Genomic DNA, 12,826 nt, shown 5'->3' with positions numbered 1-12,826 from the left:
GCTGTCTTCTACTCAAATGCTGGAAGAGGTAGAGGCAGAGGTAGAGGAGGCCGATTTGGAGGCCGTGGTAGAAATCAGAATATGCAGCAAACTCAAGAAAACCAGTCCTATGGAGGAGGACGTGGTAACTCTAGAGGCAGGGGGAGCCAAAGAGGTCGTGGTGGATGGCAAAGAGGTCAAAATGCAAACAGTAATGTTGAATGCTACTACTGTGGTAAAATGGGTCATATGGCTAAAGACTGCTATAAAAAGCAGAATGACATCATGAATGGAAAACTGCAACAAGGGAATTATGCATCTTCTAGTAGACAGGGTGATGACAGAAATGAGCATTTGTTCATGGTGCAGCACATGAACAATTCTGTGACAAGTGCAGAAGAAAGCAATGATGTATGGTATGTTGACTCAGGTGCATCAAACCACATGACAGGTCATGCAGAATGGATGGAGGATGCAAGGAAAATGGAAAAACCAGGATTTGTGGAGACTGGTGATGATACTGCACATCCTATTGTGCAGATTGGAAAAATTCCCTTGTCTATGCAGGATGGGAAAAAGAAATACCTGTCCGATGTATTTCATGTCCCGAATATCACCAAGAATCTGGTTTCTGTTGGTCAAATGGTTGAACAGGGCTTGCAAGTCAGATTTAATCCTCATGGATGCTTTGTTGAGGATATGAAAAATAAAGGTCGCTTGATAGCAAAAGGAAAGAAGAAGGGCAGAATGTTTACGTTGGATGCAGACATGTCTGAATTGAGTGCAGCAATGTTTGCACATGGGACCGGTGTAGTTGCAGATATTGATATCTGGCATAAACGCATTGGTCATGTTAATGTACAGCGACTTAAATCAATGCAGGCCCAAAATATTGTTGCAGGTTTGCCGAAATTCAAGGTTGCAGAAATGCATAAGGTATGTGAAGCCTGTCAGTTTGGAAAACAGGCAAGGAAACCATTTCCTAGACATGTTCAAGAGAGTGAGAAGCCATTGGAATTAATCCACTCTGATGTGTGGACTACTAAAGCTGCATCTCTTGGAGGCTGTCATTATTTTGTCACTTTTATTGATGACTATAGCAGAAAAGTTTGGGTGTACTTTATGAAAAAGAAAAGTGAAGTGTTTGGGCATTTCAAAACTCTTAAAGTTATGGCTGAAAAAGAAACAGGTCTGCAAATAAAATGCCTAAGGTCAGATGGAGGGGGAGAGTACCTCTCAAATGAGTTTGCAAAGTTCTTGCAGGAGCATGGCATAAAGCAGCAATATTCATGCAGTTATACCCCACAACAAAATGGAATTGCAGAAAGGAAAAACAGGCATATTGGAGAGGTATCTCGTGCCATGCTCAATGAAAAAGACTTGCCAGATTTTTATTGGGCTGAAGCAGTTGCTACAGCAGTCTACATAATGAACAGGACTCCCACTGCAGCAATACATGGAATGACTCCAGAGGAGAGGTATACTGGTAGGAAACCAGATATTTCTCATTTGAAAATTTTTGGTTGCATTGCCTATGTACATGTGCCAGATGAGCTGAGATCCAAGTTGGATCCAAAAGCTGAGAAGTGCATCTTTATTGGTTACTCTCTGCAGCAAAAAGGGTATAGATGCTATAACCCTTCTACTCGTAAGTTTACAGTGAGCAGAGATGTTGTTTTTGATGAGATGAGTAGCTGGTATAAACCAGTAAATGTGATTGATGATGAAGATGCACAAAATGGTAATGCTGCACAGAATTCACAGCAGCAGTCACAAAATATTAGTGGACCTGGAGCGTCCTCTAGTAGTGGTTCTCATTCTTCGCCATGGACAGGCAGATTGAGATCAGGAGAATCTTCTCAAAGCAATGCAGATAGTGGTATGCAGGTATCACGAAAAGGAAAAGAGAAGGTTGATCAGCCCATGGTTGATGTGAATGCAGGTCACTCTTATGTGGATGGTGAATCCAGTGGCTCAGAACAGAGCATTGATGATGAGTTGGGTATTCCTTCTATTGTTACACCTGGAGTAAGGAAGACCAGGGATGTTTTGAGAGCACCTGGGAGTGAACCTACTTTGCGCAGGTCTACGAGAGCTAGGTATCCTGTGGATAGGCTGAAATATGATGGATTTACAGCCATTCACTATGCATATATGGTCAAAGTGATACAGGAACCAGAACCCACTTCTTTTGAGGAAGCCATGGGAAAAGAAAAATGGGAGAAAGCCATGGATGAAGAAATGGATGCCTTGGAAGCAAATGCTACATGGGAATTGGTAACTTTGCCTAAAGGTAAGAATGCAATTGGCTGTAAGTGGGTTTATAAGGTGAAGCACAATGCAGATGGTTCTGTGAACAGATACAAGGCAAGATTAGTAGTCAAGGGGTATGCACAAACATATGGCATTGACTATGAAGAAACATTCAGTCCGGTTGCAAGGATGGCAACCGTAAGAGCAGTCATTGCTATGGCTGCATCAAAGGAATGGTCTTTACATCAGATGGATGTAAAGAATGCCTTCTTGCATGGTGATTTGCAAGAAGAGGTCTATATGGAGCAGCCACCAGGTTATGTGCATGCTGTTCATCCTGAGTTTGTTTGCAGGTTGAAGAAAGCCTTGTATGGCTTGAAGCAAGCACCTAGAGCATGGTCTGACAAGATAGGACAGTATCTTGTCACTATTGGCTTTCAGATTTCCAAGGCAGATTTCTCCCTTTATGTGAGAAAAACAGAGAAAGGTATTATGCTACTTGTCATTTATGTTGATGATTTGATTATGACAGGTGACAGTGATGAAGATATCCTTCATGTGAAAATGCTATTGAAGCAGAAGTTTGAGATGAAGGATTTGGGAGAGCTGCGTTATTTCTTGGGCATTGAGGTGATTAGATCACCAAGTGGGATACAGCTCTTGCAGAGGCAGTATGGATTGGACATGCTGTCCAAATATGGGATGACAGGCTGTAAGCCTATTTCAGTTCCTTTGGAGCAGAATGTGAAGCTGAGCACAGATGCAGGTGAGCTTCTAGAAGACCCTACTATGTACAGACGCATAGTAGGAAGCTTGATTTATATGACTATTACCAGGCCAGATTTGAGCTATGCTGTTGGATTGGTAAGTCAGTTTATGCAGGCTCCAAGGAAACCGCATTTGGATGCGGCTAGACGCATACTCAGGTATGTGAAGTCCACATTGCAGTATGGACTATTTTATGAGACTGGGGTTCAGATACAGTTGCATGGATACACTGATGCTGATTGGGCTGGTAGTATTTCTGATAGACGATCTACCAGTGGATATGTGTTCTCTTTTGGGAGTGCTGCAGTCACTTGGAGCAGCAAGAAACAGCCTACAGTTGCCTTGTCGAGCACAGAGGCCGAGTACAGGGGTGCAGCAATGGCTGCATGTGAGGTAGCTTGGTTGCATAAGCTACTTTATGATATGCATCAGTCTATAGATGGGCCAGTTGTCATTTATTGTGACAACATGAGTAGTATACACTTGGCAAATAACCCAGTCTATCATGCTAGAACAAAGCACATTGAGGTGCATTATCACTATGTGCGAGAGAGGGTTTTACTAGGTCTTATTGATCTAGTTTATGTCAGCACAGAGGATCAGGTAGCTGACATATTCACGAAGGCATTGGGCGCAGAGAAGCTGCGCAAGTTCAGAGACCTGCTTGGTGTGCAGGAATTGGGATTGAGCTCGAGGGGGAGTGTTGAGATATCGAGCTCCACTCGTGATACGCCAGGGTGACCGTTGTGTATTTATGTCACCGACTTGTCAGTTGCAGATGCGGTTGGTACACCGCCCATGAATAATAGCTACATGATAGCTATCCTTATCTACTCTAGTTTGTGGCTGAGTTAGTATGCCACCTTAGTTAGTTGAGTTTGGTTTGAGACCCATATAGAGGGTTCTTCTATTTCTTTGTACCACAGTTCTTTTGGCTTACACAACTAAGAAGAGGAAAACTGTTTTCAGCCTCCACCCTTGTGTGTCTTCCCCCATTGTGCAAGCAAGAAAGCTTCAAGCGAGACTCCTTCCTTCTCTCCCACAATCTTGACATAAAGTTGGTAGGGTTGTCATAATGAAGATCTTACCTCTCCTCATTAAAGTGAAAAGTAATATTCAATTTGAATTTTGGTGGATACTCGATTGCCTCCCTCCATCGTTTCTCCATCGTTTCTCTCTTCTTTTTTTCTTCTCCTTATTAGTCTCTTCTTTGTTTTCGTTCTTGCTTCTAATCATATCCTTAGCTATAGATCAATCACCCAATGATCTCTGTAACTCAGCTATGGATCAATCATCTAATGATCTCTGTAGCTCTCATAAAAGACCTCTCTATCATCTTCATATTGAGTTGGACAGTGAGTATGAACCGATAAGAAAGAGAACAAAATCTATCATGGTTACAGAGTCTATGAAACATATACTGAGGTTTGAAGGAAAGAAGAATATTGATCTTTGGTTAGATGGAAAGCTATATCCCAAAGATCCTAGCAGAAATAGCACTCCTCCTTTCTATAATAGCTCGTCATTAATGAGGTTTATTGGTGATGGCTACAATGGATTTTTAGGTTATACACTTAATCTTGTTGCAGAAAAGGATATCCTTGGACTAGAGAATCATCTTTTGATGAAACACAATATAGAGTTGTTGCAGAAGCTAGAGGATTGTCAACAAAAAATTCATTCATTGGAAAAGCGTATCAAAGCTTATCAACAAAAGCGAACTTTATTAGGCCTTCGAAATCGACAAAGAGCTCTTAAAAATATTGAGAATCTCAAACGAGGAGGAGGAGGCTGTGGTAAAAGGATCCAAGCAGCAAGGTATATTTTTTTTCACTTGAAAAATCTTAAATATGGCTTTATTTAAACTACTTGCATTGATTTGTGATGTTAATTTTGCTTAGATCTCTTCTACAACCAAATGCAAGTGAAAGAGATTCTTTAAAAGCAGCTCAGTTTTATTATCATCTTCTTCCTTCAGTGGTTTCAAAGGATATTTTGGAGAAGAAGAAATTTAAAAAGGCAAAGAAACAATGCTTGGAGTCATTTGTGAAGGATCATTCTTTGGATTCTGAGTTAGTACAGAAGACACTGGATAGTATTGGTATCAGTCGAGATGCTTATATGCAACTTTTCCAACTTTTACAATCAAATATGAAGCAAGGATAGGTACACAATTGCATACTTCCGAAACCATTTGTGGTTAGGACTATCAAACAGAGAGTTAATAACAAAGTGATGGAGATTCTAGGTGAGCCTTTTCATATCAAGGCTAGCTTCAAGGGCAAGAAAAAGGAGGTTACATTCAATGAGTTTAACAATATTTTCCTTGACTTGCCCACCCTACAATGCTTAATGATCAAATTTTATGACTTGTCAGTAGCTGAGGCACAGGGAGTGGCTAGATTTGTGATTAAACTTGATGAAAGTGAGATTCTGAAATGTAAAAAATTGGAGAGAATCTCTATCACCTTGATGAATAGAGCACTTTCGTCAAGTCATTGCAATCACTCAACATCATTTAGTGTTCAATCTGAATATAACATCTGGTGGCTAGGAGCATTTGAGGTAGATACTGAGAATTTTGATATACTATATTGGGTTTTTCATCAAACATCAATACCTAATGTTATTCAAAGGCAACAAGCAGGACAAGAGCTATTTGTTGAAGGATTAGGGAACTACAGGATTGAGTGGCACATAGCTGGTGACCTAAAGACACTCAAATGTATGTATAATGTATCAAAAGGAGCTAACTCGAGATCTCCTTGCTTATACTGCATGTCACCAGCTGTAGAGTTAAACTCAAGCAATTGGAATAGAGCTCCCTCTAGGCACAATAAGGATCCACAGTTTAAACCAGTCTTGGACATTCCTTTAGCGAATGCCCATATTTGTACACTTCATGCACTTTGCAGGATAATCGAAAAGCTTGTTCATCTCTATATAGGATTTGCATGGAAGTTGAAGCCATTATCAACTAGAACAGATGCTATAACAAAGGTTGAAAAAGTTCTCTCTGCAATTGGTTTGCATGGTGGCAATGTTGTTATTGAACCAGATCTTCAGAAGTCTAAGGATGGTAATTGTGTCCCAAAAAAACCATCTATTGGTGGAGTGAAGGCTAGAAGGTTTCTAGGCTTTCATGGGAGACTTGGCAAGATAAACTCGAGAAATGGTGGCGCAACTATTAAATTTAATCAGTGGAAATCCCTACATAATGCAGTTAAGGATCACACTGATAATGGACAAGCTCGAAATAGAAAAGCTAAAGTTTGGGAAACACTAGACAAAGTGTTTTTTTATTGTGATAAGACTGAATGGAATGACGATGATCTCAAAGACTTTAAAAACCAATTGAACCTTTTCAAAAAGGCGATGACAGAAGCTTGGGGTGATCAACACTTTACTCACTATATGGTAAGAAGTTTGTATATGTTTGTTTCTTCATTGTCGAACTCATATAATGTTTTTTAATAACTTTCCTTATTTGTTGACTATGCAACATATTCTATACAACCATGCTCCATACTTTATTAAACAATATGGATCTCTATCTATCTGGTCAACCCAAGGTATGGAAAAATCACATTATCAAGAAAGAACAAAATATTTCAGACATACAAGACATGGAGGTGGAAGACACAAAGCCAACAGTTTATTAGAGGTCTTTCAATGGTTCTATCGACAAATTTGGCATAAATTCAAGCTTAAAGATACAACCACATCAAGCAATACATCATCTTTAGCAAGGACTATACAAATTGTTACCCAAAGAAGAAAAGATAGATATTTAAATTCTTGCGCAAAGCAAAGATTTACAGAATGGTTACAAACCAAACAAAGAGTTGGGAAAAGATGGGTTTCAAGAAACCCTTAATCTTTGGCATCTTCTAGTCTGATTGTGTTACAGAAGAGTCCTTAGTTTCAGGCACCTCAACAGGGCCTTCAGTGGAGTCCTTGGTTTCAGGTAGCTCGACAGGGCCTCTAGAGGAATCTTTTGTTTCATCCCACTCAATAAGACCTCTGTATTTCAAAAACTCTTGTTTCCGATAGCCTGGAAGAAGCTTCAAATTCTTACTATCTCCTACATAAGAGAGCAAATAGGAGCCAAGAACTCCAAAATATCCAGCTCTAGATCCACTGTATCCAGGCATAAAGCCAAAAACTCTTATGGCTTCTTCCTTCTCCACCAAAATGATCTTGTCCAAACCTCTGCTGAAAACTTGAGATCCAATAACCTTTGAGATAGCTCTCAAAGCCATCATTGGTAGACTTGGAGAGCTTGAGAATCTACTATGATATATTACAATTGTTTGATTGTTTAAGTTTCCAATATAATGGCCAAGGCTTTGATTTTTTCCAAGCTTCATTGGCCTAGAGCCCTTGGCCCTTCCAAGAAAGTTGTCCAGATCTTCAATCTCAATCTATAGAACAAACCACAACAGTACAAGATATAAGATATTTATCTATAATGCATAATAAAGTCTAACATAAACTCAATGGGTAACTTCGAATTATATTTCATACCTTAGGGTGTTCATCTTCTTCAAGAAGACTATCATCATAAAGATTTATTGAACTCTTGGGCTTCTCATCTGATGGAGACTTCAATCTCTCTTCATACCCTACATCATCAATATGAAGTTTCTTCTGGACCTGCAAGAACTCTTCTTCTGTAGGTAGCCCCCCCTTTTCGTATTCTATGATCTGATTAATACATGTATGTAAGGCTATAGAGCTATCTTGGAAATTCTCTCCCTCAACATCAAGACTTGCTAGTGGTTCTTATTCATAACCTATAAAATTCATGTCATTTTTGCCCCAACCTGCAAGGATTGCTAAGCAATAATCTTCTCTAAGATCAAAAAGATGTTGAATATCATTTAGCAACACATATCTCTTCTTGTTGATAAGATAAGTGGGAAATGTTGGAACACAGGCAAGAGGACCTTCTTCATTAACCTGTGCACTTGGCTCAATCTCCTTTTCTTCCACCATTGTGATATTGTCACTCTTGAATAAACCTACATCAAAACCTTGGACAAGTTGATTCTCAACATCTTCTTGGAACATCTCCTCCTTCTCTTCGACCTCCTTATCCATACTTGCAATATCCTCTAGCTTTCTCTGTTGGTCTATATCTGGAGAAGAATTTTCCATGTACTGAAGATACACAATAAATCCAACGTCCTTGTGGATTAGAAGGCATTGGTGTTGGTACCTGTGGAAAGGGCAACATGTTTCTTTCTTTCTGAATTCCTCATCAATGAGGTTGAACCTGCCGAGCAAAGTTGACCTGGATGTATTGGTGGCTCCCATGACATCACTATAATGAACAAATCCATTGACTTCCAAACCTTGCACATGTCTATCATAAAAACATTTGTACTCCTTAAGTTTATCATCAAGATCCTCCAGTAACTCCTTCAAATCAAAAGGAACATTGAAAATTTCCCTGATATAGCAAAACTTGAAAGAATTTCCAGTGATGTGTAAAAGATCAAAGAGCCTATCATCAGATGTCTCAATTATCTCCTCCTCATCCATTCCTTCCAGAGATAGCTTCCTCTTTGTCATTTTGACCAGAAAAATATTTATCCCTGAAAAAAAAAAGCAGAAAAGAACCAATATCCAATAAAACAAGATGATATCATGGAAAGAGGCCCCAACATTGATTTTCCAAGACAAAAAAATCAAAACAGGAGAATTTTTTTAGTTGACCAGTGAAACGCGAAAATTAAAGTGTGAAAGGCAAATGCCTGTGAAGGAATCGCGTTTCATCGGACACTAGCTTGAAGACAAAAATTATTCTAAAATGTGGCCGGTGAAACGCGATACTAAGCAAAATATTATCAACACATACATTTTCTCGCGTTTTACTTGTTAAAAATTGCAAATGAAGAAAGGAAACATGAACAATAAATAAATTCTATGGAAACACACAAATTGATGATATAATCATTTTTGGAAAAGCTTTGCTGCTTTTGAAAGATAGAAAGCACATAACATCTTTAATTGTTTAAGTGTTATAAAACATTCTTTCTATATTAATCAAATTTATTTTGTTAAAATGCTTGTAATAAAAAAAATTGTTACCTATCAAAGATTGTTGAACTGCTCTCCACACAGGATGCAAGGACCTTGAAGGGAAGTCGAGACGAAATTTTGGCAGAGAAGAAGACAATGTCAGAGAAATGGGTTTGAAATGCTTTTATATCGACCGTTAAGCATGTGGTGATAGTTCCAACGAAAAAGTTTGTGTAATAATGGAAAAATACGTGTACACGTGTCTGACTTAACACAGCGTAATAAACTCCTCAGAAGACGTGCGCATTCTCTTTTTCCAAAAATACGTTACACGTGTGTTAAATAACCCTTTTCCAAGTAAATAAAAAATTTCGATAAGCGAGAGTACGTCACACGTGTGTTATTAACACTTTGCGAAGAACGTTGAGTCCATGCAAATTCACCGCCTTCAGCTTTCATCGCATTTCATCGCTACTCCATCTTTGTTTTTGGTGTTCCTTCCAGTCTGCAAGCATTTCCTTCCAATCTCCAAGCATTTCACTACTTCTCCAACAAAGCAAACCTCTAATCCTTTATGTTATTATTAGCTCATGACCACTACAAAAGAATTTTTTCCACAGTGAAAGCATTCCTTAATATTGTTGATATTTAAGGAAATCTTACTGTGATCTGCATGAGCTATCTGAAATCCATGCTGCTGTTAATAATTACTTATCTGAGCATTCCATGCTCTCGGTGCCTGTTTCTTTCCTCCCTATGGATATTTTAAGTAATCTTAAAAGATTTCCTTGGATCAAAGCTCTTTTTTCTTGGTTTTGTCAAATTTTATGCTATTCATGAGCTGTCCGGTGAAACGCGAAAATAAGGTGCTTCAAGCAGGTTTCCTGGCTTAAATTCGCGTTTCACTGGACACAATGGACAACAAGTCCGGTGAAACGCGAAAAGAGGCAGCTGCAAGGAGGCGCCTTGCTTGACACTCGCGTTTCACATTGTCAATTTTTATGCTATTCATGAGCTGTCCGGTGAAACGTGAAAATAAGGTACTTCAAGCAGGTTTCCTGGCTTAAATTCGCGTTTCACTGGACACAATGGACAACAAGTCCGGTGAAACGCGAAAAGAAGCAGCTGCAAGGAGGCGCCTTGCTTGACACTCGCGTTTCACTAGACAGCTCGAGAAAAATTCAGCTGATAAGAGAAAACGCCATGCAGCATAGATAACTCTTGTCTGGGACTCGCGTTTTGCTTTACATGCTGGAGAAGAAGTAACATATGTTTTTTTGGCAGATGGCTAGGACTAAGTCAACAGCAAGAAAAGGGAAGATTGATCCGAGGGATTTAGCATCAAAGATTCATCAGTCTTCAAAGCCTCAAAGGCTCTCTAGAAAGTCAAAGCCAAGGAGAAGGTTTTCTCAAAATGTCAGGTGTCTAAGGGAGATTAGGAAGGCAGTAAATGCTCTTGACAATGCAATTCCAAAGTTATCTTTTCAGAGGCTTGTCAGGGAAATTTGTGACAGATATAGTTTGGATAGTTTCAGATGGACAAGAACAGCTCTTAATTGTATACAAGAAGCCACAGAGGATTTTCTAATTGAGTTTTTCCAAGATGCCTACATTTGTGCTGCTCATGCTCATAGGCTCACACTCATGGACAAGGACATGGTAATTCTTAGGAGGCTAAGGTATAGATTTTCAAAGGTCCTTGAGCCAATTCCCCTCACTGATATGAAGACATTTAATATCCTTAATGTGCCCCCAGCTAGAAGAAAGAAAGATGATTCTGGTGTCAGGGTTGAGGATGTCACCCATGAGAAGGATACAAGGGTCACCCATGAGAAGGATACAAGGCAACATGAAAAAGAGGAGAAGGCTAAAGAGGAACAAGCAGATAAATGGAGAGAGTATAGGAAGCAAAGGGTTGAAGAAAGGGAAATAGAGCAACTAGAGTCCTTTGAAAATGAGCTAGCCACCCTTCTTGAAGCAACTAATCCAAAAGGATTCAGTGTGTTTTGTTTCTTACCTGGTGACTTAGGCAAAAGAACTGAGGTTCTCTCCTTTGATGCTGGATGTGTTCAGATTCTTAAGGATAAAAGAAGAGAAGTAAATGACACTCTTATTCTTGCTGGCCTAAGGTATGTCCATCCATAATTACTTATACTTTTTGATATTTTTTTAGCAATAAGATTTTTCTTGTTTATACTCACTATTTCTATGCCTTTTCTAGGTGTATAATGCATGAGTTTCCTTTGGATATACAACAAAAAATTGAGGTTTTTGATCCATCTGTCTCATTTTTTATGAGGAATGAGCTTGATGCAAGTTTTATTGAGCACTGGCTCAATTTGATTGACTTCCATACTTTGGAGCTGCTTATAATTCCATATAATGAAAAGTAAGTGATTCAATATTCTATTAGAGTTTTTGAGATTTTATCCTACTAATTTGTTGAGATATGATTGCTTTTAGTTCTCATTGGAGCTTGATTGCAATAGACCTTGTGGATAAGCAATGCTTTTTAATCAACTCTATGAAAGGAAGCCATGGAAATGCTAAATTGTAAGTTATATTATCCAAGGGCTCCTTGATATTTCAATTCTTTTTTTTGTAAGTACTCTAAATTTCAACATATTTTATATACAGAGGTGCCAAAAGATTAATTGAAGAGCTAGAGAAAAGACCTCCTATGCCATCTGATTTGCTTGCAACAATGCAATATAGACAAGTTGCGGTAAGTTATTCATTAAAATAATTGAAACATGAGTTTATTCTATGAACTACCATTCGTCCTCTTTATAGTTTTACTTTGTGTTGGTGGTTGCAGTGTCCCCATCAGGATGATAGCCATTCTTGTGGCTGGAGGGTGATTGCAAATGCTAGAAGAATGGTTAACTTTGTTTATCTTAATGATGATAAACATGTAAAGGTAATATGAAAGATGCTAAACTTTAAGATAGATATTAATTGCAAATAGTCCATTGATGATAAAAATATAGTCTACTGTAAGAACAATAATGAACTAAAACTCTTTTTTCTATAAATGTGTGACAGTTTTCGAAGGATTGCTATACATCTGAGCATATTTGGTACATCAGAGCAAAGCTCTTGAAGTATATGATGGTCAATTGTATACAACCAACAACAGAGATTGGTGGGGATTTGCACCATGAAGGAGATGCGGTGCCTATAACCACGGAAGGCAAATCCATAGCTTCAACACCTTCTATACCCAAGACATCAAAGCAAGGCAAAAGGACTCCTAGAAAGGATAGTTCTCCAAAAAAGAAATAGCTTTGCCATATCGCCTTGTAGGCCTTCATATATAGAAATTTGCCCTTCAGCCCTTGTATATCTCATAGAGATGGCAGATAGACATCTGCTACAAAATTTGTACATGTATTTTATATTGATAGTAAAGATATCTTTTCTTGAATGTCATTGCAGTGTATTTTATTTTCTCTCCTTTTCGATATCTGCAAAAAATAAATTACAAATGTTTGTTAGTTAGAAAGTGAGATCTTGATATACATCTAAGGAGATATAATATGATGTGAAAACTTACTCGTTTCTTGTCAAGTTGGAATACAAAGGAGCATGGTAGTTCAATGTCTTCATTTTGTAAATCCATCCTCACTTGATGTAGCGTACATGATTTTCTGATATTTAAGATTGCAATAATATCCTCGTTGAACCAAATATCAAGATCCACAATAGGATCCTTGCTGAAGTCATTAAGATTCTGGTCTAAAGCAACTAGACTACTACCAACAAAATGCCATCGACTATAGTAAAAGCTAAGGATAAA

General features: G+C 38.5%; 1 protein-coding gene across 1 annotated transcript; it reads left to right on the top strand.

Moving 5' to 3' along the window:
• Positions 1–11,670: 11,670 nt before the first annotated feature.
• LOC148012011 (uncharacterized) lies at positions 11,671–12,408 on the top strand. The gene is made up of 3 exons (XM_087668752.1): positions 11,671–11,752; positions 11,846–11,947; positions 12,073–12,408. The coding sequence occupies exons 1-3, from the start codon at positions 11,708–11,710 to the stop codon at positions 12,310–12,312; spliced, it is 387 nt and encodes a 128-aa protein (XP_087524878.1). The 5' UTR covers positions 11,671–11,707; the 3' UTR covers positions 12,313–12,408.
• Positions 12,409–12,826: the final 418 nt, after the last annotated feature.

This window comes from Lygodium microphyllum, chromosome 27 (genome assembly GCF_053477565.2).
Source record: "Lygodium microphyllum isolate KBCC chromosome 27, Lygodium_microphyllum_v1.1.10, whole genome shotgun sequence".
NCBI lineage: Eukaryota > Viridiplantae > Streptophyta > Polypodiopsida > Schizaeales > Lygodiaceae > Lygodium > Lygodium microphyllum.
Note: the sequence above shows the minus strand (reverse complement) of the source record. Positions and strands in the feature narration are given on the sequence as shown.

What these genes read in the sequence shown, in the direction of transcription:
- LOC148012011 (XM_087668752.1), top strand. Translation starts at nt 11,708, where the DNA reads ATGCCATCTGATTTGCTTGCAACAATGCAATATAGACAAGTTGCG. An exon ending in TGCAATATAGACAAGTTGCG is followed by an intron (nt 11,753 to 11,845) that starts GTAAGTTATTCA and finishes TGGTGGTTGCAG; the next exon opens with TGTCCCCATCAGGATGATAG. An exon ending in ATGATGATAAACATGTAAAG is followed by an intron (nt 11,948 to 12,072) that starts GTAATATGAAAG and finishes AATGTGTGACAG; the next exon opens with TTTTCGAAGGATTGCTATAC.